The sequence below is a fragment of the Hylobates moloch genome, unplaced genomic scaffold (genome assembly GCF_009828535.3).
Source record: "Hylobates moloch isolate HMO894 unplaced genomic scaffold, HMol_V3 SCAFFOLD_1, whole genome shotgun sequence".
NCBI lineage: Eukaryota > Metazoa > Chordata > Mammalia > Primates > Hylobatidae > Hylobates > Hylobates moloch.
Genome location: NW_026652276.1, coordinates 162,219,213 through 162,242,276, shown reverse-complemented (window position 1 = coordinate 162,242,276; position 23,064 = coordinate 162,219,213). Strand labels below are relative to the sequence as shown.

Below are 23,064 nucleotides of genomic sequence, written 5' to 3'. Positions count from 1 at the left end.
ATGCCCAGCTCATTTTTAAAAATATTTTTAGTAGAGACGGGGTTTCTCCATGTTGGCCAGTCTGGTTTGGAACTCCTGACCTCAAGAGATTCCCCCACCTCAGCCTCCCAAAGTGCTAGGATTACAGGTATGGACCACTGTGCCTGGCCACACACAGATTCTTTAGTTTTATATGGGAAGAGATTGCGTGTCTTTTGCCAAGCCTTTCATTGTATGATTTCTCCATTTGTGAGTTTTATGGGTTTTGTTTTTGTTTTTGTTTGTTTTTTAAGACCAGGTGTCACTGTCACCCAGGTTGGAGTGCAGTGGCTTGATCTCACAGCAACCTCCACCTCCCAGTCTCCAGCAATCCTCCCACCTTAGCCTCGCGAGTAGCTGGGACCAAAGGTGGGCACCGCCACACCTGGCTAATTTTTTGTATTTTTGGTAGAAACGGGGTTTCACCATGTTGCCCGGGCTGGTGTTTCGTTTCGTTTCTTCAATTTAGATTCCTTGCTGAGTTACATCTTTAGGTAGTATATCAAGGATATATGGGTACTGAATCTGTAGGTATTTGAAAATGTCTTCCTATTATTTTGATTCTTGAATGGCATTTTGCTAATTATCTGAGACTGAGCATATGTCTTTCCATTCAAAAACTTCAGTTTTTACAGCATTTCTTTTGCCATATAATGATACAGAGGAGAAAGCTGCCTGTTTTTCCTTTGTAGTTCTGCGTGATGCTTTTCCTTTGCCTTGCTTGCTTTTTTTCCTGGATACTTAAAGAGTTTAAGAATAAAGGTCAGGATGTTTTTAAATACTGATCTGTGTATATATTGCATTTTTCTGGTTCATATATGAGGCCTTTAAATATTCAGATATATGGCCTTCATTTCAGTGCATTTTCTTTTATTATATCTTAGACTTTTTTCCTATTCTATTCTTTTTTGGAATATAAGTTATCTCTGTTGGCTCTCCATTGCCTGTCTTTCATATCCGTCAACTTCTCTATAATTTCTTTAATCTCTTCAATTCCTAAATGTGTACAAAACAATTCTGTATAGTTTATGACTTCCTTATTTTACATGGAATAAGTATTCAGAACTGTGTCTTCCACCTCTATTTTGTATCCTGTGTTTCATTTTTTTTCCACTGCAAGATTTTTATGTAGAGTCATTACATTTCTGTTTATTTTTTAAATAGAATCAGTTCTAGCTAATCTTAAGAAATGTGTGGATGGGGAAACCTCTTTTACTTCTTTCCACATAGAGACAATTGTTTTGGATCATTCCCTTTAAATTTTAGCTGAAGTTTTATGCTGCTGCTGGTTGATAGTCTCTTTGTAGACGTTTAGCTGCCTGAGACAGGTAAATAGGAGATCTGGGACCTGGGGCAAGTGCAAGTAGAGATTTATCTTGATCTTTTCTGTGATTTTTTAAAAAGACTCCAGGAGATTGGGTGTGTGTGTGGGTGGGAAGCTTTACCAGACGGGGGGCATATCATTCAGATTTGTTTGGTATATTCCCCATTTTGTCAAGATGAATAGTGTCTCAGTTAAAATTCGGTTTAATGGTTTAGAACATATTTTTCTCTGCATAGTTACCTTTGATCCATAGTAGCTTGACACTGTTTTATGGTCCAACCAGTAATGTATAGTAATTCAGTTTCTCTACATCCCCACCAACATTTGGTGGTATCACTATTTTCTAAATTTTAGCCATCTTTGTAGGTGTGTAGAAGAATATTGTAGTTTTAGTTTGCATTTTCCTAATAATGAATGATGTTGAATATGTTTTCATGCTCTTGTCATCTATAGATCTTTGGTGAAATGTCTTTTGCCCATTTTTTATTGCATTTTTATTCTTGTTTGTTCTTGGTTTTTTGGTTTTGAGAGTTCTTTTTTTTTTTTTTTTGAGACGGAGTCTCACTCTGTCGCCCAGGCTGGAGCGCAGTGGCACCATCTCTGCTCACTGCAACCTCTGCCTCCCAGGTTGGAGCGATTCTCCTGCTTTAGCCTCCGGAGTAGCTGGGATTACAGGCACACGCCACCATGCCTGGCTGTTTTTTTTTTTTTTTGTATTTTTAAGTAGAGATGGGTTTTCACCATGTTGGTCAGGCTGGTCTTGAACTCCTGACCTCGTGATCCACCCTCCTTAGCCTCCCAAAGTGCTGGGATTACAGGCGTGAGCCACCGTGCCTGGGCAAGAGTTCTTTGTATACTTCAAAAGTGAATTCTTTTTCAGATATGTGTTGCTATGGTTTGAATATTCCCTCCAAAACTCATGTTGAAATTTAATTGTCTTTGTAACAGCATTAAGAGGTAGGACCTTTAATAGGTGATTAGGTCATTAAGGCTCTGCCGTCATGAATGGATTAATGCCATTATCACAGGAATAGGCTCTTGATAGGAAGGATGTTTGGCCCCGTTTTTCTCTCTGTCTTGTGCACACTTCCTTGCCATGTGATGCCTTCCACCATGGGATGACCCTCACCAGGTGCCAGTGCCATGCTCTTGGACTTCCCAGCCTCCAAAACTGTGAGCCAAATAAATTTCTGTTCTCCATAAATTACCATGTTTGTGGTATTCTGTTATGGCAGCTGAAAATGATCTAAGACATGTACTTTGCAAATATTTTCTTCCAGTCTGTAGTTTGTCCATTCTGTTAATAGGGTCTTTCACAGAGCAAGAGATTTAATTTTGATAAAGTTTAATATCAATTTTTCCCATTTATAAATTGTGCTTTTGGTTCCAAGTCTAAGAGCTCTTTTCCTAGCTCTAAATACCACAGGTTTTGTTTTTCTTAAAAGTTTAATACTTGCATGTTTTAACATTTAAGTTTATGATCATTTTGAGTTAATTTTGTCTCAGGTGTGAGACTTTGGTCTAGGTTTATTTATTTTTTTGCCTAGGAATGTCCACCACCATTTGTTGAAAAGGCTGTCTTTGCGCCATCACTTGCGTTTGTACCTATGTCAAAAATCAGTTGAGCATATGTATGTGGGTCTGTTTCTGGGTTTTCTATTCTGCTCCATTGATCCATGTGTCCATTCACCAGAACTATAAGGTCTTGATTTCTATAGCCATATGATGTCTTGAACTCAGGTGACTTATCCCTCCCCTTTTTCTCATTTTTCAAAACTACAGCTATTCTAGTTCTTTTGCCCTTGCCTACAAATTTTAGAATAATCTTGTCCGTCTCTACAAAAAAATCTTGCTAGAACTTCAGTAGAAATTGCATTAAGCACGCATGTCAATTTGGGGAGAATTGACCTCCTTACTAAGTTGAATTTTTAATTCCATGAACGCAGTATGAATCCTTATTTATTCAGATCTTATTTGATTTTCTTCATCAGCATTATTTAGCTTTTATCATACAAGTTGTATACATGTTTTTTTAGCTTTACACATAATTCATGTTTTTTTGAGCAATTGTAAATGGCATTGTATTACTTTAGTGTCCTTGTGTTCATTATTAGTATATAGAAATACAATTTATTTTGGCATGTGTATCTTTTATCCTGTGACCTTGCTGAATTTACTCTTTCTAGCATTTTTCTTTTCACAAAATCCTTGAGATTTCCTTCACAGTCACATTATCTACAAATCTGCAGATAGGGATGGTTTCATTTTTTCCATTACAATCTATATTCCTCTTCATTCTCTTTTTTATTTTTTTCCTTTATTATACTGGCTAGAATTTCCAGTACTATATTGAGTAAGAGTGATGAGAGTGGACATCCTTTCCTTGTTCATGATCTTGATGTGAAAACATTCAGTCTTTTACCATTAAGTGTAGCATTAGCTGTTAGTTTTTGATACATGTTCTTTATCAAGTTAAGGAAATTCCTCCTGTTTTTGTTTTTCTGAGAGTTATTTGTCATGAGTATTGGATTTTGTCAAGTATTTTTTCTGCATCTTTTCATTTGTGTGAATTTTCCTTTTTAGTTGGTTAATAGGATGAATCGTGTTGATTTTTAAATATTGAACCATCCTTACATACTCAGAATAAACTCTACTTGGTCATAATTCTTTTTACATAATGCTGAATTCTATTTACTAATACTTTGTTAAATACTAATACTTCATTAAGTATTAGTACTTAACATGCTAATTCATACTTTTAAGTATTTTTGTTTCTGTATTCCTGAGAAGGGTAGTCTGTAGTTTTTTGTTTGTTTTTTTTTTTTGTACTGTCTTGGTTGGATTTTGGTATCAGGGTAATGTGAACTTGATAAAATGAATTGGGAAGTGTTCTCTCCTCTTCTACTTTTTGGGGGATATTGTACAAAATTGATGTTAAAACATTAAAAAATAATTTTTAGAACATCTGTTAGAATTCTCCAGTAAAACCATCTGGACCTGGAGATTTTTGTGGGGGTCGGGTGGGGGTGGGGGAGTTTTAAAATTGTGAGTTCAGTTTCTGTAAATAATTATATGGCTGTTCAAATAATCTGTTTCATATTGAGTGAATTGTGATGGTTTATGCTTTTCAGGGAATTGGTCCATTTCATCTAAGTTGTCAAATTTATACGTGTAGAGTTGTTTGTAGTATTCCCTTATTATCCTTTGATATCTGCAGGGTCAGTAGAAATATCCCCTGTATTATTCCTGCTATTGGTAGTTTGTGTCTCAATCTTTAGAGGCTATCCATTTTATTAATCTTATCAAAGAACCAGTTCTTTTTTTTTTTTTACATTTTAGGTTCAGGGGTACATATACACATTTGTTACAGAGGTAAATTGTGTGTCATGGGGGTTTGGTGTATTTAAACATAGTCCCCAATAGATAGTTTTTCAGTCCTCACCCTCTTCCCTCTGTCCAGTCTTAGGTAGTTTCTGGTGTCATTCCCTTCTTTGTGTCCATATGTCCTCTGTGTTTAGTTACCACTTATAAGTGAGAACGAATAAGGTTTTCTGTTCCTGTGTTAATTCACTTAAAATAATGCCTATTTTAAATTTTATTAATTTCTGCTCTTATTTTATTCCTTCTTTCTTTGGGTTTATTTTGCTCTTTATGTTGAGTCTTGAGGTGGAAGCTTAAATAATCAATTTATTTCTCCTTTTTAAATGTAAACAGTTAGTGCTATAAGTTTTCCTCTTAGCACTGCTTTTGCTGTGCCGCTGTATTGTTTCCGAACTGTTTCTTTGCTATTTTTACTTTCCTGAATCATTAGCAAAACTAAACTCCAGGAAAGCAGGGAAAGATACTTGCTTTTTGCTTTTCCCAGTATATAGCATAGTGCTATATATTTGAAAATAATTTTTGAGCTTTAAAACATAGATCTCAGCTTGGCAGCTTATGTCTGCTTATAACTAGGAACTGGAAGAAACACAATACAAATATTCCCTAAAATTAGAAGAAAACTATAGAGGGTTTATTGCAAGTGAAATTCTACTTAATAAATTTATTTTTGTTTATTGAAAAGTATATTGAAAACACTGTATGGGTTAAGTCTTTAGCAGTGTGTTTGCCTTTTGTGTTTAAGAATTTATATAGAGAAACATTTGAATTTTTTAATGGCAAGATTAAAGAGCAGAGGCATGAACATTTAGTCTGAAACCAGTTCCAATCTCTCAGCAAACATTAACATCCACCCAGTCCATTCTTAGAGCCCGTGGACTTTTCAATATCTTATTTTCACCTCAAGATTTATACACAGAGCAAAAGCGGTTTCTTGTTGGACCTACTGATGACATAACCTTTTAAGTATTCCATTTAAAGATAATTTTAGAGAGAAAGGGAAAGGATATGGAAAGTTAATAGACAACTATAGGTGAGAGAGTGGCGTGTGGAAAAACTAGTGAACTTTAAATGAAATGGGGGTGAAAATTCCAATTTACTGTGTTGGCTGGCTGGTTTGGGTCAATTTAATTAACCTTTCTCATACTCAGTTTCTTCATCTGCAATATGAAGGGGATACTGCTATCGAGTTTTCAGGTTGCTGTGAGGATCAGAAAAAAACAAAAATTTCTAACATGGTACCTCACATGTACTATAATTGTAAATGTAAGGTGTGTGACTATAAGATTTATATCACTTTCATAAGGAAAATCTTTTGGGAAAATATAAAGATGTATCAAAAATTATTGTAATATCGTTAGAAAAGGGAATATATTTTGAATATGTAAATGCAGCAAATGCATATCATAATTCAGAGCAAAATTAGAAGTACCTAATTGTCACCTTGGCAAAATGTGGTATAAAATGTTAAAATTAAAAAAAAAATACTAGAAATTTCAGGGACTTTATTGTGAATTACACTGACTTTCTGAAAGCCTGAAAGGAGGAAGACATGCGCTCATGGTAAAGGGCATTAAAATCTTGGTGAAAGAATATTCTTGAACTAGTGGAGTGGCTGAAAACCAAGCAAAAGAGAAGAGGATAAAGGCTCTATCCTCAGAATTCTCTGGCACCCATGTAAGAAGACCATGGAGTAATATTTACAAAGTTCTTAGGGAGAAGAAAGTTTGTGCAATAGCAGACATTCTGAAGCCTGCAAGAATTTCAGATATGGCACCGATTAGCACCATTAAAAAAACTACTTGCTGAAACCCAGCTAACAAAAACATGATATTAATGAAAAACTCAAATTTAGAGGAGTTGTGATTAAAAAGGACTCTTGCTGAGCATGGAATCTAGTTTAATGTAGATGCAGGATTAAGCAGTCATGGAATTACAGTTCATAGTTCATATAATGTAAACTATGTACATTTTTACCAAATAAAAGCAGTTAACAAAAATTGGTTGTGGCAGAGGGAGTGTGTGTGTATGTATATGTATATATATATTTGTACATGTGTGTATCCATGCTGATTTCCACATTTCACAGCAAGAAATCAATAGATACTGCCTAAAATTGAGCTTATTTAATAAGAGCCCTCCAACTCCTTTCTGTTTCTTTGTAAACTCATCTTAATTTTTAGAGGGATCCTTTAGAGGATGGGGGTCATATTACAAATGTCTAGGTGACATTCAGATTTTTTAGATTCATTTTCTTTCCTTTATTTCCTATAAATTCAAATAAATCTAATATGTTAAATCTTTAAAAATGAGATGACTAATACAGTTCCCATTCTGTAAAACTGTAGTGTTATGGTTTGAATATTTGTCCTCTCTAAAACGCATGTTGAAATTTAATTCCAAGTTTGGCAATATTAATAGGGCCTTTAAGGAAGTGATTGGTTTATGAGACAGACCTCTGCCCTCATGAATGGTTTGATCCATTAATGGGTTAATAACTTAATGGGTTATCATGGGAAGGGAACTGTTGGCTTTATAAAGAAAGGGAAGAGAAACAAACCTAAGCTAACACGTTAGCATGCGTATCCCTCATGCCATGTGATGCTCTGTGCCACCTCCAGACTCTTAGAGAAGAGTCCTCAACAGCAAGAAGGCTCTTACCAGATGTGCCCCCTTTGGCCTTGGACTTCCTAGCCTCCGTAACTGTAAGAAATAAATTCTTTCTCTTTATAAATTACCCAGTTTCAGTCGTTCTGTTATAAATACCAGAAAATGGACTAAGACATAATAGCAAAGTGGTTAAGAGTCTGAATTCTGATTCAGATTGTTAGTGTGACTCTCTGTGTCTGAATTCATCTGTAAATTGGAATATTAGTCCGTACTTTATAGTTTGCAGATGCTGTCAGTACAGGGCTCAAATGTTAACTGTAATTACCTCTCCTATTGTTATTGCTGGAGATAAACCTGTAATGATAATCACAAAATATTAATGATTATTGTTTCTGGGTAGTAGGACTTGTGATGATTTCTTCATTCTAAATGCTTTTTTAACAATGAATAACATAAAGCTGTCCCTTTAAAAATAAAATTAAAATATAAATTTTAGTTGTCCTGGGAGTTCTTTTGTATCTGAAACCTCAGTTGTCAAGCCTGGAAATCTGTACTTTTAAAATATCCTCAAGCGATTCTGATTACACATCAGGTTTGGAAGCACTTGGCATTAAGAACTTCCCCCACCCAATTCAAAGAAATATGTATTTAAGGCCTCATAATGTGCAGTGTGGTTAAGCTGTGTCTTTTTCCGGTCTAGTCTACCTCAACACTCTTGTGGACATGATTTTTGCCAAAAATCTGAGTGAGCTTTGGGGTGCATTCTACCCCCATGAGATGGCTATTTTATTCCAGGAGCAGGAAAAAAAAATGGGAGTTGACAGTTATTTAGTCATAAGGCAGGAGTCCTTTAAATTGGAAGGAATGTGGTAAACACAATACAAGAGGAACCAACACATTCTGAGTGTGCTGATACTCTGGAGAAGAGTAAGAGAGTATGACAGGCATCAGACAGCATCACAAAACATTTTAAAGTTAAAAACAATTATATAACACCAATAAGTCAATTTTCCCTACACTCACTCCAGGAAAGATGCCTTGCTTAAAAAGTGCCTCTTCAGCTAAGAAAAACTGTGTCCATAAGTACTTCACTAGCTTTCCACAAACAGTAACTTTTTTTGTGCTATAGAAGTAGGCTTGTTGTGAAGCTCAACATGTCCTTGGAAATGATTGAGTAGCATGTTAGTATTCGTAGTTGATGGAGCTGGGTTAAGCACTTCTTTAACTTCGGATATCCACTGTGATGTTAGGAATAGGGATTTTCTCTGGTCCTGCAGTCCTTCCTCTTCTCAGTCACAGTGCTTTCTGCCTAAGTGGTACTGAATGGCATTGTGACTACTGCTTTCTTCTCCAGTGCCAGGAGCGGTAGACTGCAGCAGTAAAATACTGTCTTTGTTCCTTTCTGAGATGGTGAAGTGGTTATATATGGTATTAAGGCAAAATCATAGCTAGGACAAAAAGCAATGGAAAATCAAGATCAGTGTGCTGTAAGGCAAAGTGTTAGTGAGAGAATCAGAGGATGTAGAGAGTGACACCTCAGTATCTGCTAATGTTACCTTAAAAGTCTTCCTCCAGGTTCACTGCTTCTATCGTATTCTGCTTGTCTTTCTCCATAAGAAATTAAGAGTTAAAACACCTTTCATTTACTTCTCTTAGCTTCATGTTTTCAATTCATGGTACTTTCACATCACATACCTCTATTGTAGATTGTCTTGATCATGTATACTGCTAAAGGAAGGACTTGTATAATATCAAACAGATATTTGAATAATCAGTTCTCTGGCTGTTTGAATGAAATTTCAAACCAAGATTTCTGGTTAGAGCAAGGTCTAATGAACTGGGCCTCAGACAATCAAGATATTTAGAATTTGAAAACAATCACTTAAGACAGGAGGTATATGTTTTATTGTATCTTTTGGATATAAAGATTTCACTAACGGCCAATCTGAATGAGGGAAAGAGGGCAGTAGGGAGGGAGAATTTGAGACCCCCTCATCAGAGAAAACAGCAGAAAGACATGGTAAACTTGTTTCTGCTTTTCCTGTGGGAAATTTGATTGGGGGTGGAGAGAGGGATTGTTGAGTGGGGCTATGTACTCATCATCTATGAAGGCCTACCTTTCTGAACTTGAAGGTACAGTTAAGATAGAGGAAAAGGTGTAAACAAGTATCTGATAGTTTCCGATGGTTAATTTACATCTCAAGATACTGGGCAACTTTGCTTATACTGTGCTGTTCCGTCACCTCTCCTCTTCTTCTTAGGGTTGTTCTTTCCAAACTGGAATTACAGTTCAGGAGAGAGCCTGAAATATAAGATACATAATGCAGCATAAGCATGGTGTGTTGTCATGGCATGTCAATTTTACTTGTAGATTTTGGGATAAATATTTTTATATCAAATATGAATATATTAAGTATGTACTTAATGGGATAAAGAAGACACATGAAGGGGTTTTTGTATACACTTTTTACTGAAATAAATGTTAATACAGAAAAGTATATAAAATCATAAATGTAGAGCTTAATGAATGTCACAGAGAACAAGCCATGTAACTATTAGTGTTTTTTGTGGTGTCAGTAAGCTTTCCTTTTATTACTGTTTGTATGGTAAATCTTTCTATTATTTTGCTTTCAACTTTATAAATATATTTAATATGTGTCTCTTATATTTAATATGTAAGCTGCATGTAGATGGGTTTATTTTTCTCAAGTCTGGCTGGCAATCTTTATCTTTTAATTGTAGTTTTTAGTCTATTTGCTTTTAATATAATCATTGCTATGTTTGGTTTTAAATCAACCACCTTAGTATTTATTGTCTATTTGTCTCATCTATTCTATATTCCCTTTTTTTTTTTTTTAACATTGCCTTGATTTGGGGTATTTTCCCATGTCTTTTTTTGTATTTGAATTTAATTATATTGTTTTACTGTTTGTTTGTTTAGAGATTATATTATACATCCTTGGTCTTTTAAAGGCTATTATTAATTATTATTATTATTTTTTTAACAACTCCTGGACAGTGAAATGACTTTAGAGCTCTTAAACTCTATGGATCCTCCTTACACTTTTTGATGTCACTTTTGTAATTTGTTTTAATGGTAATAATACTAATATCTTGTGAGACTTTCAAAAAATGTTTTATAGCCAATATTTATTTGGATTTACTTACATACATACCCTTTTTATGACTCTCTCTTCCTTCCTACATCTCTGAATTTTTATCTGAAATTCTTTTCCTTCTGCCTAAAGAATTAGAATAGACCTGTTAGTGATAAATTCACTTAGGTTTTGTTTTTCTGAACATGTTTTTAAGGCTCATTCTTGAAGGACATTTTTGCTGGATACAGAATGCTAGGTTGGTAGTTCTGTTCTTTTAGCACTTTAAAAATAGTTCACTACAGTCTTGATTCTGTTGTTTCTGCTAAAAAGTCAGCTATCAATCTTATTACACCTTTTAAGTTTTTTTCTCTGTCCTTGGTTTTCAGTAGTTTGACTGATGTACTTAGATAATATTTTCTTTTTCTTTGTAATCTTCACTGGGTTTTATAGATTTTTTTTTTTAATGTGAGGGTTGGTACTCTGTCAGTTTTGGAAAATATTCAGTCATTATTTCTTTAAATATCACTTCTCCTAAGTTATACGTCTCTTCCCTCAAAGGTTCCAGTTAACACTTAAATTAGACCCTTTCACTTTATTCTGTTTTTTTGCTCAATTCTTTTTCAATCCATTTGTTTTTCCATACTTCATTCTGCATACTTTCTTCTGACCTAGCTCTTTAGGTTATTAATTTTTTTCTTCAGCTGTGACTATTCTATGCCTAATTTCTTAATCTTGCCATTTAATTTCTTGACTTTATTAAGAATAGTTATTTCTGAGCTAAAGATATGAAAATCTTATTTGAGTCTTTTGGCTCTGTTTCTATTGTCTACTTTTTTGTGTTTAGCTGTAATTTTCATCTTGATGCCTGGCTGTTTTGAACATTGTGTATCAAAATTTTGTCCATGTTGTATACCAAAAAAAAAAAAAAAAGTAGTGATAATTCGAGGTTCTTCATGATTTTATATTTCTCCAGGAGAATATTTTTGCAGTTAGGCTAGGGCAGATCATCCAGTCAGTGGCTGAGATGACTCCAACGTAGACTTCAGCCCTTGTAAAGATTGGTCTGTTTTTGTTTTGTTCTTATTCTCAGATTGTAGCCTTTCAGAGTCCTTGATAAGAGCATAGGTGTTTTTCAGGACCTCTTCTCTAAGCAGACTTTGGATATTAATTTTTGCTTAGCTTTATTGCCCTTACTGTTTTCTCTTTCAGATCAGTCATTGTCTTGAGGATAGAGCTGCGCCATATGTCTGGTCTGCCTCTTTCCTTCCTTCTTCCAGATTTTGGCCCTACTAATTCTCACTGCCTTATATCTTACCAATGTCTTCAAATGTATATTTATATTTTTTTACATTTTGTTCAGTTTTTCTGATTGTACTTGGTTGTTCTAAAAGAACCTAGTCAGCCATTCCAGAAATACATGAAGTTGTTTTTATTGTTGTAGTGGTGATTGTTGGTTTGTACCTTTGGCTTTCACAAAATATTTCAAAGCAATTTTGATTTTTAGGGTTATATTTCCTAGACCTCTACTTTCACTGCCCATTGCCCTCTGCTGTTAGTGGTGATTAGGTGAAGAGTTTGTCCCAAAAAAAAAAAAAAAAAAAAAAAAAAAAAAGCCCATGCCCTTTCCATTACATTTCTCAGAGTCTCGCTCTGTCACCCAGGCTATAATACAGTGGCATGATCTCGGTCCTGCAGTCCTGCCTCCCAGGTTCCAGTGATTCTCCTGCCTCAGTCTCCCAGGTAGCTGGGATTATAGGCATGCATCACTACACCCGGCTAATTTTTGTATTTTTAGTAGAGATGGGGTTTCACCATGTTGGCCAGGCTGGTTTTGAACTCCTGACCTCAGGTGATCCGCCTGCCTTGGCCTCCCAAAGTGCTAGGATTACAGGCGTGAGCCACCACGCCCAGCCGGGCATGGGCTTTTTAAGCCCACAGACCTATATTCAAACTGTGGCTCCTTCTGATTGTATCAACCTATATGAATTACCTGTTTAAAATTACCTTTTTAAAGTTTCTCTTTCCTAATCTGCAGTATGGGCTTAGTGAGAATGAAAAAAGGACATTGAAATTAAATTTTATTTAAAATGAAATAATGTATGGACACTTCTGGTATATAATAAATGCTTAGTAAACTTACTTTTTTTAATTATCTTGAGGAATAGGAAACTAGAGTCAAGACCAATCTTAAAAGGAATTTAATAGAAATTTATAACTTTACCATGTAGTAATTGTTAACAAAAGCTTAAAAAGGGCCTTTATGTTTGGTTGTGGGGCAGTTCAGCAGGCATCTGTGTCCCAGGTACCCTACTTAATCTCGTTAATATTATAGATTCCATCCAAGATCTAGATCTTGCAGTATAGAGCAGAGGTCAGCAAACTTTTTCTTTTTTTTTTTTCTGAGACAGAGTTTCACTCTTTAGCCCAGGCTGGAGTGCAGTGGTGCAGTCTTGGCACACTACGACCTCCGCCTTCTGAGTTCAAGTGATTCTCCCACCTCAGCTTCCCAAGTAGCTGGGTCTACAGGCACATGCCACCATGCCCAGCTAATTTTTTACCATGTTGTCCAGGCTGGTCTCAAACTCCTGACTTCAAGTGATCCACCCGCCTCAGCCTCCCAGAGTGCTGGGATTACAGGCATGAGCCACTGTGCCTAGCCAGCAAACTTTTTCTATAAAGGGCTAGGTAAGGTTTTGTGAGACATATTGCCTCTATTGTAGCTATTCACCCTGCTGTTTTAGGGCAAAAGTAGCCATAGTCAATATATAAATGAATGGGCATGGGTGTGTTCAAATAAAACTCTATTTACAAAAACAGGTGGCAGGCCAGCTTTGGTCCATGGGTCCCCAAACTGTGCTGACCCTAGTCCTCCACAAGCTACAAATGTTTTTTACATTTGTAAAAGATTATTTAAGAAGAAGATGCAACAGAGACCACATGAGACCCAAAAAGCCCAAAATATTTTATTTCTAATTCTTTACAGAAAGGGTTTGCTAACTTTTGGGTTGGAGAATGGGTGGTGGTTGCTACCAAAGAAAAAGAAGTAGACTTCAGTACTCAGAGTTAACAGCAAAGAAAAACAACATGACAGGTAGTGCTGGATCCACAAAGGATCCTGGTGGGAAGAATAGGAAATTCTGTGTGCAATACTGACGTACTTATCCATACCCCACCCCAACTATGACTGTCCTACTAATTAATCTTTTTATGGATTTTCCATAGTGTGCTGTTTTAGCAGCAAATAGAGGGGTAAACTCATAGATAATAAATAGCTAAATACTGTTAGAAATTAACTTTCCATTATAGCTAAATGTTACCAAAATTTTTACTCCAGTTATGTATCTAGCTTTGATTTTATAACATCCTCCTAATTTTTGTTCTTACAGAAATACACTTTCGGGAAATGGCCTCTAAATCCTGGCTGAATTTTTTAACCTTCCTCTGTGGATCAGCAATAGGATTTCTTTTATGTTCTCAGCTATTTAGTATTTTGTTGGGAGAACAGGGTGACACCCAGCCTAATGTTCTTCATAATGATCCTCATGCGAGGCATTCAGATGATAATGGACAGAATCATCTAGAAGGACAAATGAACTTCAATGCAGATTCTAGCCAACATAAAGGTATGGTTTACTTTATTAAGGAGTAAACATAAGCAGTATTTTAGTCTAAATTTTGTCATATCCCTGTCTATATCTGTTAATTAAAATGGGCTATATATTCCAGATATTAAAAATAATTCTTGGTTTGCCTCAAGAGAAGGGAATTGCTAAAACTCAGATTTATTTAGGGAATAAGATATTAATTTTGAATTAGTTTTTAAGTAGAAATAGTTCAGAACCCATGATTTGGGGAAGGGCATAACTATTCAGATTTGATTTGTTTCTGAAAATGTTTTTCTAGGTCCAGTTTTGTTATATGTGTGTCTTTGGTTTTTGTTGTTTGTTTTGGTCATAGCTTTTGCTTAAGTCTTCTTTTCCTAGAGAAACTTGAGGTATACATAAGTTTCAATTTTTATTTTTATAATTAGTTAATATAACTAATCTTTTTTTTCCTCAAGAGGCACAAAGAACAAGGAAGTTAAAAACCAAGGATGCGTTCTAAAGACTTCATTTTCTCCTAGCCTCCTACCTCTAACCAGATTTTCTCAGTTGAGTTATTTATGTGTCCCTTAAGTGTTGGTTATCTCCAAGTTTCTCTCCTTTAGCTGTTTGTCTGTGTGATGTCATCAACCCTCATAATTTTAATTTCCATCTATTTCTTACTGTCTTTAGCCCAGTTCCAGACATTGTGAGAAGACATTAACACAATACAAAGATCTCTGCAAAATACGGTTTGACAGGAAATAATATAAGTAGCTTGAAAACATTTGGAATTCTGGGATGCAGAGGGTCCACTATTCAGAGTTGTTTCTCTTCTCTTCTCAGTAGTAAATTACTTCTTCACCACCTCTCAAGCAGAGGTTGAAGGGTGAGATTTCAAAGCCTGGTTCCATTTTATCAACTAGCAAACATATACATACTATTACAAAGTATGTCATGTTTTGTGATTGTTTATGTAACAGTAATTCAGCTCTGAGAAAGTGCTCTGTGTTCTTACAGAACACTTTGGTCACTGTGTGTTTGCTCTGTAGCATAGCTACATGTCTTTAGATGATCGACTGGAGCCAGAGTTCCCTACTAATAGTAGGCCGTACTAGGCCTCACTACAGGCACGTGTATTAGATACATACTTGTCCAGCTCAGTGGCCTAAAAATGTGGGGTATGCTAAAAGTTTGTCTATTCCCTTCAGACTCAGCATGTGTAAATTGAGTCTCCTTTTCCTTCCTACTCCTAGAAGTTGCTCTTCCTCCTCTATTCTGTCTTTTATATAGCTCATTACCATCTGTCTGTGCCAGAAATTAAGAAATCATGGTAGGTGCTTACCTTTACATGCTAGCCAATTTGATTTGTCAGTACATTCTAACAATGTTACTTCTTTACCATTTTTCATCTCTTTTCCTCTCAGTCCACAGTGCATTTCTGATTCAGGCCTTCAGCTATACCCATGTACCTGCACTCAACCAAACTTCACCATTCCTTTTGGTGAACGTATAACTATTTTCTGTATTATCTCTTTATTTTTTAATCTTTTCTCTTTGTTCTACCCAGGTCCCTATATACTACTCTGTAGGATTTATTAGCCACTACTTTCTTTTCCTTCAGCACATTGAATTCTTTGTTCATACCTCGATAATAACATCTCTTAGTATTTAGCAATTATTGGTTTGTATGTCAGGCTCAGGCTCCCTGAATGGACTGAATTCCTCTGCAGCAGGAAATGTGTCTTACTCATTTTTTTCATCTCCTATGCCAGCCCATGCCCAGTACAAAGTAATTAGTGAATGAAAAATTATTTATCAAGTTCAGCAGTGGACAAACCTGTCTTGCCTGAATGAAACAGATTGGGAATTCCTGCATTCACTGTTTCTATCCATTCAAGGTTTGGTATATTTGTATAGCCAAGAGATTGGGCCCCTCAAGGATATGAGATGTCTATGCTTTCTGACTGAAAGTAGGGTGATTTTGTCTGCTATTGTCCTTTTGGATTGTGAATTGATAATCAGAGGGACATGATAATTTTTTTTCTTTTTTTTTTTTTTTTTTTTTTTGAGATGTCTTGCTCTGTCGCCCTGGCTGGAGTGCAGTGGTGGGATCTCGGCTCACTGCAATCTCCGCCTCCCAGGTTCAAGCGATTCTTCTGCCTCAGCCTCCCAAGTAGCTGGTATTACAGGCGCCCACCACTATGCTTGGCTATTTTTTTGTATTTTTTTTTTTTTAGTAGAGACAGGGTTTCACCATGTTGGCCAGGCTGGTCTCAAACTCCTGATCTCGTGATCTACCTGCCTCAACCTCCCAAAGTGCTGGGATTACAGGCATGAGCCACTGTGCCCAGCTGGGACATGAGAATATTTTTATGTTCTACCCAGCTTTTCCCATTATTCCCTCTCAGTTGCTTAACTAGTATATTATGCCTCCATTGTTAATTTCTCATAGGACTAAGCTTCTGTAACTTACTGTTTGACCTTAATTTTAAGCACATGCTTCGTCAGGATACTGCCCAGAACATTGCTACTGAAAGTCAGTTCATAGACTCATTCTGGTCCTATAACTAAAGAATGTCTGCTTATTTGGGAGTAAGCAGAAACTTTTATTGTAATTGGAGTAATTTTGTCTGAAGCTAAAAATAAAAATTTAGGGCTTGTTTTATATTTTAGTTTTATTTTTCTTATAATTCATTTTTATTCCTATTTACACAGTGTAGACCTCTATTAGAAATAAAAATTGGCCTTTCACCATAGATAGCTTGAGAAGTACTCATTTAGAATCTCATCATTGAGCTCTTCCTCTATACCAGTGCTACTCAAAATGCGGTCCTGGCCTGACAGTTCGTAAACTGTTTGTCTGCACAAGATAATGAGGTTATACTAGGATGTAAATCAGTTTTAAGCTCACTGCTTAGTTAAGTGGACATTTTGATTGGTTGGTTATGATAGTAGGCCTTTTTCAAAGTAATGTGTTGCTTTCTATTCTGGTATAAGCTCCTTATTTCTTTGCAAACCAGTAGTTTAAAGAGCACTGCTCTAGACAATCTTGGAATTCCCATGTCTACCATTGTTCTCTTCTATTTTTGATTGGTGGATTTACATTTTGGAATGAGGTATGTTACTATCAGAAAGTAATCTCAACTCCTGTGCTTTGAACTTTTACCACCTCAGGGTACTTGTAGAAATTCTTAATAGTGGATTCTTGCGAACTTCAAAAATGAACTGCCACTTCAGCAACATGTCTTTCCTGCTCTTCAGAAACTCATTCACAGCAGTGAGAAATTTCTGTCAATAATCTATTAAAAACTGGCTGCTTTCTTTTATGAAGCGCCAAGCGGAGACTATTTAAGGCAGCATTTAGCATGCCTATGAAGCACCAGGAGAACTTATTAAAATGCTGATTCCGATTCAGTAGGTCTGGGTTGGGGCCTAAGATTATGCATTTCTAACAAGCTCCCAGGTGATGCTGCTGCTTTTAATCAATAAACTACAGTTTGAGAAAAATTTAGATTATAATGTCAACTCTTATTAGCTCCAGTGATGTCCTGGATAACACTGACATGAAACCAATAAATCAGAGTGTCAGTTCACATTAGGATGAGTTTTGCTTTCCTTTGGCTAAATCACTAATAGAGGGATAAATAGGAGGGCCTTTGAGATTAGGAAAATGCTTTCTTCAGTATAATTTATTAATATTTGGATTTTACATCTATGTAAATAACTTTTAAAAATGTTTTGTTTAATAGATGAGAACACAGACATTGCTGAAAACCTCTATCAGAAAGTTAAAATTCTTTGTTGGGTTATGACTGGCCCTCAAAACCTAGAGAAAAAGGCCAAACACGTCAAAGCTACATGGGCCCAGCGTTGTAACAAAGTGTTGTTTATGAGTTCAGAAGAAAATAAAGACTTCCCTGCTGTGGGATTGAAAACCAAAGAAGGCAGAGATCAACTATACTGGAAAACAATTAAAGCTTTTCAGTATGTTCATGAACATTATTTAGAAGATGCTGATTGGTTTTTGAAAGCAGATGATGACACATATGTCATACTAGACAATTTGAGGTGGCTTCTTTCAAAATACGACCCTGAAGAACCCATTTACTTTGGGAGAAGATTTAAGCCTTATGTAAAGCAGGGCTACATGAGTGGAGGAGCAGGATATGTACTAAGCAAAGAAGCCTTGAAAAGATTTGTTGAAGCATTTAAAACAGACAAGTGTACACATAGTTCCTCCATTGAAGACTTAGCACTGGGGAGATGCATGGAAATTATGAATGTAGAAGCAGGAGATTCCAGAGATACCATTGGAAAAGAAACTTTTCATCCCTTTGTGCCAGAACACCATTTAATTAAAGGTTATCTACCTAGAACATTTTGGTACTGGAATTACAACTATTATCCTCCTGTAGAGGTAAGTTTAGAAATTTTATTACTATGTTAATACTTGGACTGACTGAATTTTGTTGATGTTAATATGTATGTTTCTTTAGTACCAATAACGAGGACTCTTTCTTAGTCTTTTTAAATAGAGTGGCAGTATAACAATATAGATGAGAACAGGGACATCAGCAGTAGTCACTTAGCAAATATCTATTGGTGCTGTTATATGCCAGGCACTGCGAATGTAGAAGTAAATCACAGCCAAGTTCCAGTTCTCGTGAACCTTACATTCTGGATGAGGAGATATACAGTAAACAGGCAGACTTATAAAGATAAAATAGGATTTTAGTAAGTGCCCTGAAGAAAAATAAGCCAGGTAAGGGGATGGAGAGTGACCCAGAGTGGGATGGAGTCCTCTGGTTTGGGTGATTAAGAAGGCCTCTCAAAGAGGTGACTTTTGAGCAGAAACCTGAGTGCTATTAGAGAGCAAGCTGTGTGAAGATCTGGGTAAAGAGCCTTCTAGTTATCAGGAGGACTTAATGCAGGTTCAGAAAGACCTAGAGTCAAACCCTGCTCTCTCACTTAATAGCCGAACGACCTTGGATGGACAGGAGCCTTGGATGACATCTGAGCTTCAGTTTCCTCATTTGTAAGATGGACATAATGTACCTGTCTTATTTAGTTGTTGTCATTACAACACAGTATAGCCCTTCACACAGTAAGCATTTAATAAGCCTTGGCTCACATTCCTGAGAATTTTATCTAAAGTGCATTATTTTATGAAGTATTCCAGTTGTACAAATATTTCAGAATATAAATTGTACTTATCCCCCATCTTTACCAAATCTTAATCTTTTGCCACATTTGTTTCAGAGTTTTTTAAAGAAAAAAATGCTATAGTTGAGGTGTGTGTACCCTCTCCAATCTCCTTCCCTGGAGTTAACCACTGTCATAACCACCGAATGTAATATTACTCATTACCATGAATTTTTATATTTTTCCTACATGTTTATGTATCCATTAATAATATATAGTATTGTTTTTCAGATTTTTAAATAAGTATCTTTCTACAACTTGCCCTTTTCCAACAACATTGAGATTTATCAGTGTTAATTATATATCTGCTGTGTTCACTATTATAAGCATTGCTTCAGTGAATAACTGAATGAGACCAAGAATCATGAAACCTAGCTTTTAGACTCAATTCTGTTACTAATAATGCCTTTAGGCAAGTCATTAGTTGTTCTCTATGCCTTCTTTTCTCTGGACCTAACATATAAATAATACAGTTCATGCTACTACTGTCATCTTCATAAGGCAATGCTTTCAAATCATCATCTGGAACAGTGATTCTCAACCCAGGGCAATTTTGCCCCCAGAGGACATTTGGCAAGGTCTGGAGACATTTTTGGTTGTTACAGCTAAGAGGCTGCTACTGGCATCTGATGGGTAGAAACCCACTACATTATAAACCTACTAAATGCTAAACATCCTAAAATGCACAGGACAGCCTCCTACAACAAAGAATTACTCTAGCCCAAAATGTCAGTAGTACCATGGTTCAGAGACCCTGGCCTAGAACATCTGACCCAAGCTTTAGGTAATCAGCTTTAAAAGGAAACTTTTGATAGAAAAACAGACTATTTTAGTGAGAGTACTACTTTGGATGCTTTTTTGATGTAAACTTTTCTTAATATATTCTGACCATTCCAAGATGACTTGATCTTTTCCTTTCATAATTCTGTATCTTTTTCCCATATAAAAAATTTACCCAAATTCAAGAATATAAACATGTAGCAAATACATCCAAATGCATATAAGATCTTACTAAGAGTATCTGATGTTGGATACACATGCAATAGTAGCAAAGGGACATCATAATTGTCATTATTTTGTAAACAGTAAAATAGCCTTCCTTCCAAACAGTAAAATAGCCTTACTATTTTGTAAACAGTAAAATAGCCTACAATTCCTATTTACAAATAAAGTACACCTCACAATATGCTTTATATGAACAAAATAAATATAGTGCATCCTTTATTTACACTGTAGTGGTTTATTAAATGGATGGCAAATTTGTTATTTCTATAAAAATTTATCAAATTATGTTGAAGACCATAAAACAGAATTAGAATTCAGAGTACCAAAATTGACCCATCAATCTGACATTGTTCTCCATCAGGAGATTCTTACATAAACCCAACACGAAACTAAAATTCTATTATTATCCATCCATCATTTAATAAGTTTTCTTCCCCCTAAATGAGTTTAAATCTTATACATACTTTTTTTTCTATATACTAATTACTGAAAATACAGAAAATTTTTATCTAGCAAGTCAGGGTAAAAGATATTCTAATTCATGAAAGAGTTAACATTCCTAAATTTCTTGTTCAGCACTGACTCTTAAGCAGTTTTCCCTACCCACTCCACCTTCTCAGTAATGACTTTTCACCAGAGAAGTTGCAGTGAGTCTTAATATGGTAGATTGAAAATATATGTGTAATTGTTTACATATGTATATATATATATCTATATCTCTCTACATGAAAAATTGACTTCTGTAGGTCAGAAATGGTCAAATATGATTTATTTTATTCTTCAGTCTTATTTACATTATTCTATCTGAAACATATTAGTACATAATTGAGGTAGAGAGCTCCTGATTTTTTTAAATTGTTAACTAATTATTCTACTACCATTTTTTAACTCATTACTGATTTAAAATATCCCCTTTATCATACACTATAACCTTACTTATAGTAGGATCTAAATGTGGGATTTCAGTTCTATGCCATTGTTCTAATTTGATTTTGGCCCAGCACCGTATTGTTTTGAACCTTGTAGCTTTACAGTAGTTTTAAGTTATTATTCTAAGGGCAAATTAACTCTTCTTTTTTTCTAAGTGTTTTGGCAACTCATTTCTTTATCTTTGCATACAAACTCATTAATTTAGGGACAATAACATCTTTGCCCAGGATTTGTTTTAAGTTGCCTTTTAGGTCCTTTGGTCAAGTTTTATAAACTATTTCCATAGGTATGCAATATTTTTGTTACTGTTCTACTTGGGCTTTTAAAGACTTACCTTTTTACTGATATATATATGTGAAAACTTATTTGTTTGGTTTTATTTTTAAGCATCTTTAAAATCTGGCTTTGTAACCGAATTCTCTATTTCTGATGATTCTTCACTTGAGATTCTTGAGTTTTTTGAGTAACTGTAATTGTCTGCTAGCTCTTGTTTTCTAATAATTATGGCTTTTTTCTTTTATTGTCTTTTATTGCATAAATGCTTAACAGAATCCTGGCCATCCAGTAAAATATAAATAAATAAGAGTAACATAATTAATGCAGTAAATCTTATCAAAAATATTAATTATTTTAGAGAATATAAAAATTGCTTCCAGAGGTCAGCAGTTTAAAACTATTACTGGTCTAGTCCTTAAGTTTAATATGCACTGGACAGTATAGTAGCCACTAAGTACATGTGGTTATTGAGCACTTGAAATGTGGCTAGTCCAAATTGAGATATGCTGTCAATAAAATACACACCTGATTTCAAGAATGGCTTCATTAATCATTGTAAAACTATTGCATGTTAAAACAATATGATGAAATTTTTCAGTTAAATAAAATGAAATTAATTTCACTTTTTTTTTTTTTTTTTTTACATTTTTAATGTGGCTAGTATATGGCTCACATATCTGTTGGACAGAGCTAGTTTAGATAATCACAAGTTGACTTATCTGGTTATTTTTCCCTATTTGCTTTTATTCTGATATTTCCTAAAGGTGCAAGAGTAGGTTGTCTAAGAATCCACATATCCGGTGTGTGTTTCAAAGGAAAGTTTAGAGATAACAGCAGATAAAATGCAGTGGACAGTTTGATAATTTTTACTACACTGTAAGCTACATACTTCCAAACATAAATTATTAGATTTATTATTCAATCAATATGAATCTTCTCTTGGAACTTGCCAGACTATCTCCCTCATTCTTTACAAAGATGTCAGATGGAGCCTGAAGTTTTGTTGGAGTCACCTGGATGACACCAACATTCTCCAGATACCAATTCTGACTCTAGGTTGACGCTTAATTCATGTTTTTCTGTGTTCCTAATTTTGTTGCTTTCTTATTCATTGTATTGTTGTTGTTTTATTTTAAACTTTGTTCTCATGCCAACCCTATTAGGAATTTATGAATTACATAACTGGACCAAGGTTTAAATCTGACCTACCTGAGGGCCACCTGATGAGATTTTTCGGTCAATAATAGCTAACATTTATTGAGCATTTATTTTAAGCAAAGGGTATTGTCAAGCATTTTATACACATTGTCTCCTTTAAACAACCACCTTTTACAGATGTGGAAATTGAAGCTTATAGAGATTAAATAACTTACTCAAGGTCATATACTAGCCCACAAAATTTGGGTTCAAACCCAAGTCTAGCTTGAGAGCTTTGTCTCAAATACTGTACTGTTTGGGTTGATACATATATAGATGAAGTGTATTGGGTTGTAGACATCTAATGGGCAAAGCTTTGTAGTCACTGAATGCCCTAGAGGTATGTTTCCGAGTCTGAGCCACACAAAAAATTACAGTGAGAAAATTAGGAAGAGAAAGCAGATGTTGGAGAAGGAGATTTGTCCTTGTATAACTGCTCCTT

General features: G+C 35.2%; 1 protein-coding gene across 12 annotated transcripts in view; it reads left to right on the top strand.

Moving 5' to 3' along the window:
• C1GALT1 (core 1 synthase, glycoprotein-N-acetylgalactosamine 3-beta-galactosyltransferase 1) overlaps positions 1-23,064 on the top strand; it is a 120,721-nt gene that overhangs the window by 63,142 nt on the left and 34,515 nt on the right. For all 12 annotated transcript variants that reach the window (XM_032760875.2, XM_032760880.2, XM_058446985.1 and 9 more), the window contains 2 exons: positions 13,815-14,051; positions 17,762-18,429. In XM_032760875.2, the coding sequence (XP_032616766.1) occupies positions 13,815-14,051; positions 17,762-18,429 (905 nt within the window). The remainder of the gene's footprint in view (positions 1-13,814; positions 14,052-17,761; positions 18,430-23,064) is intronic.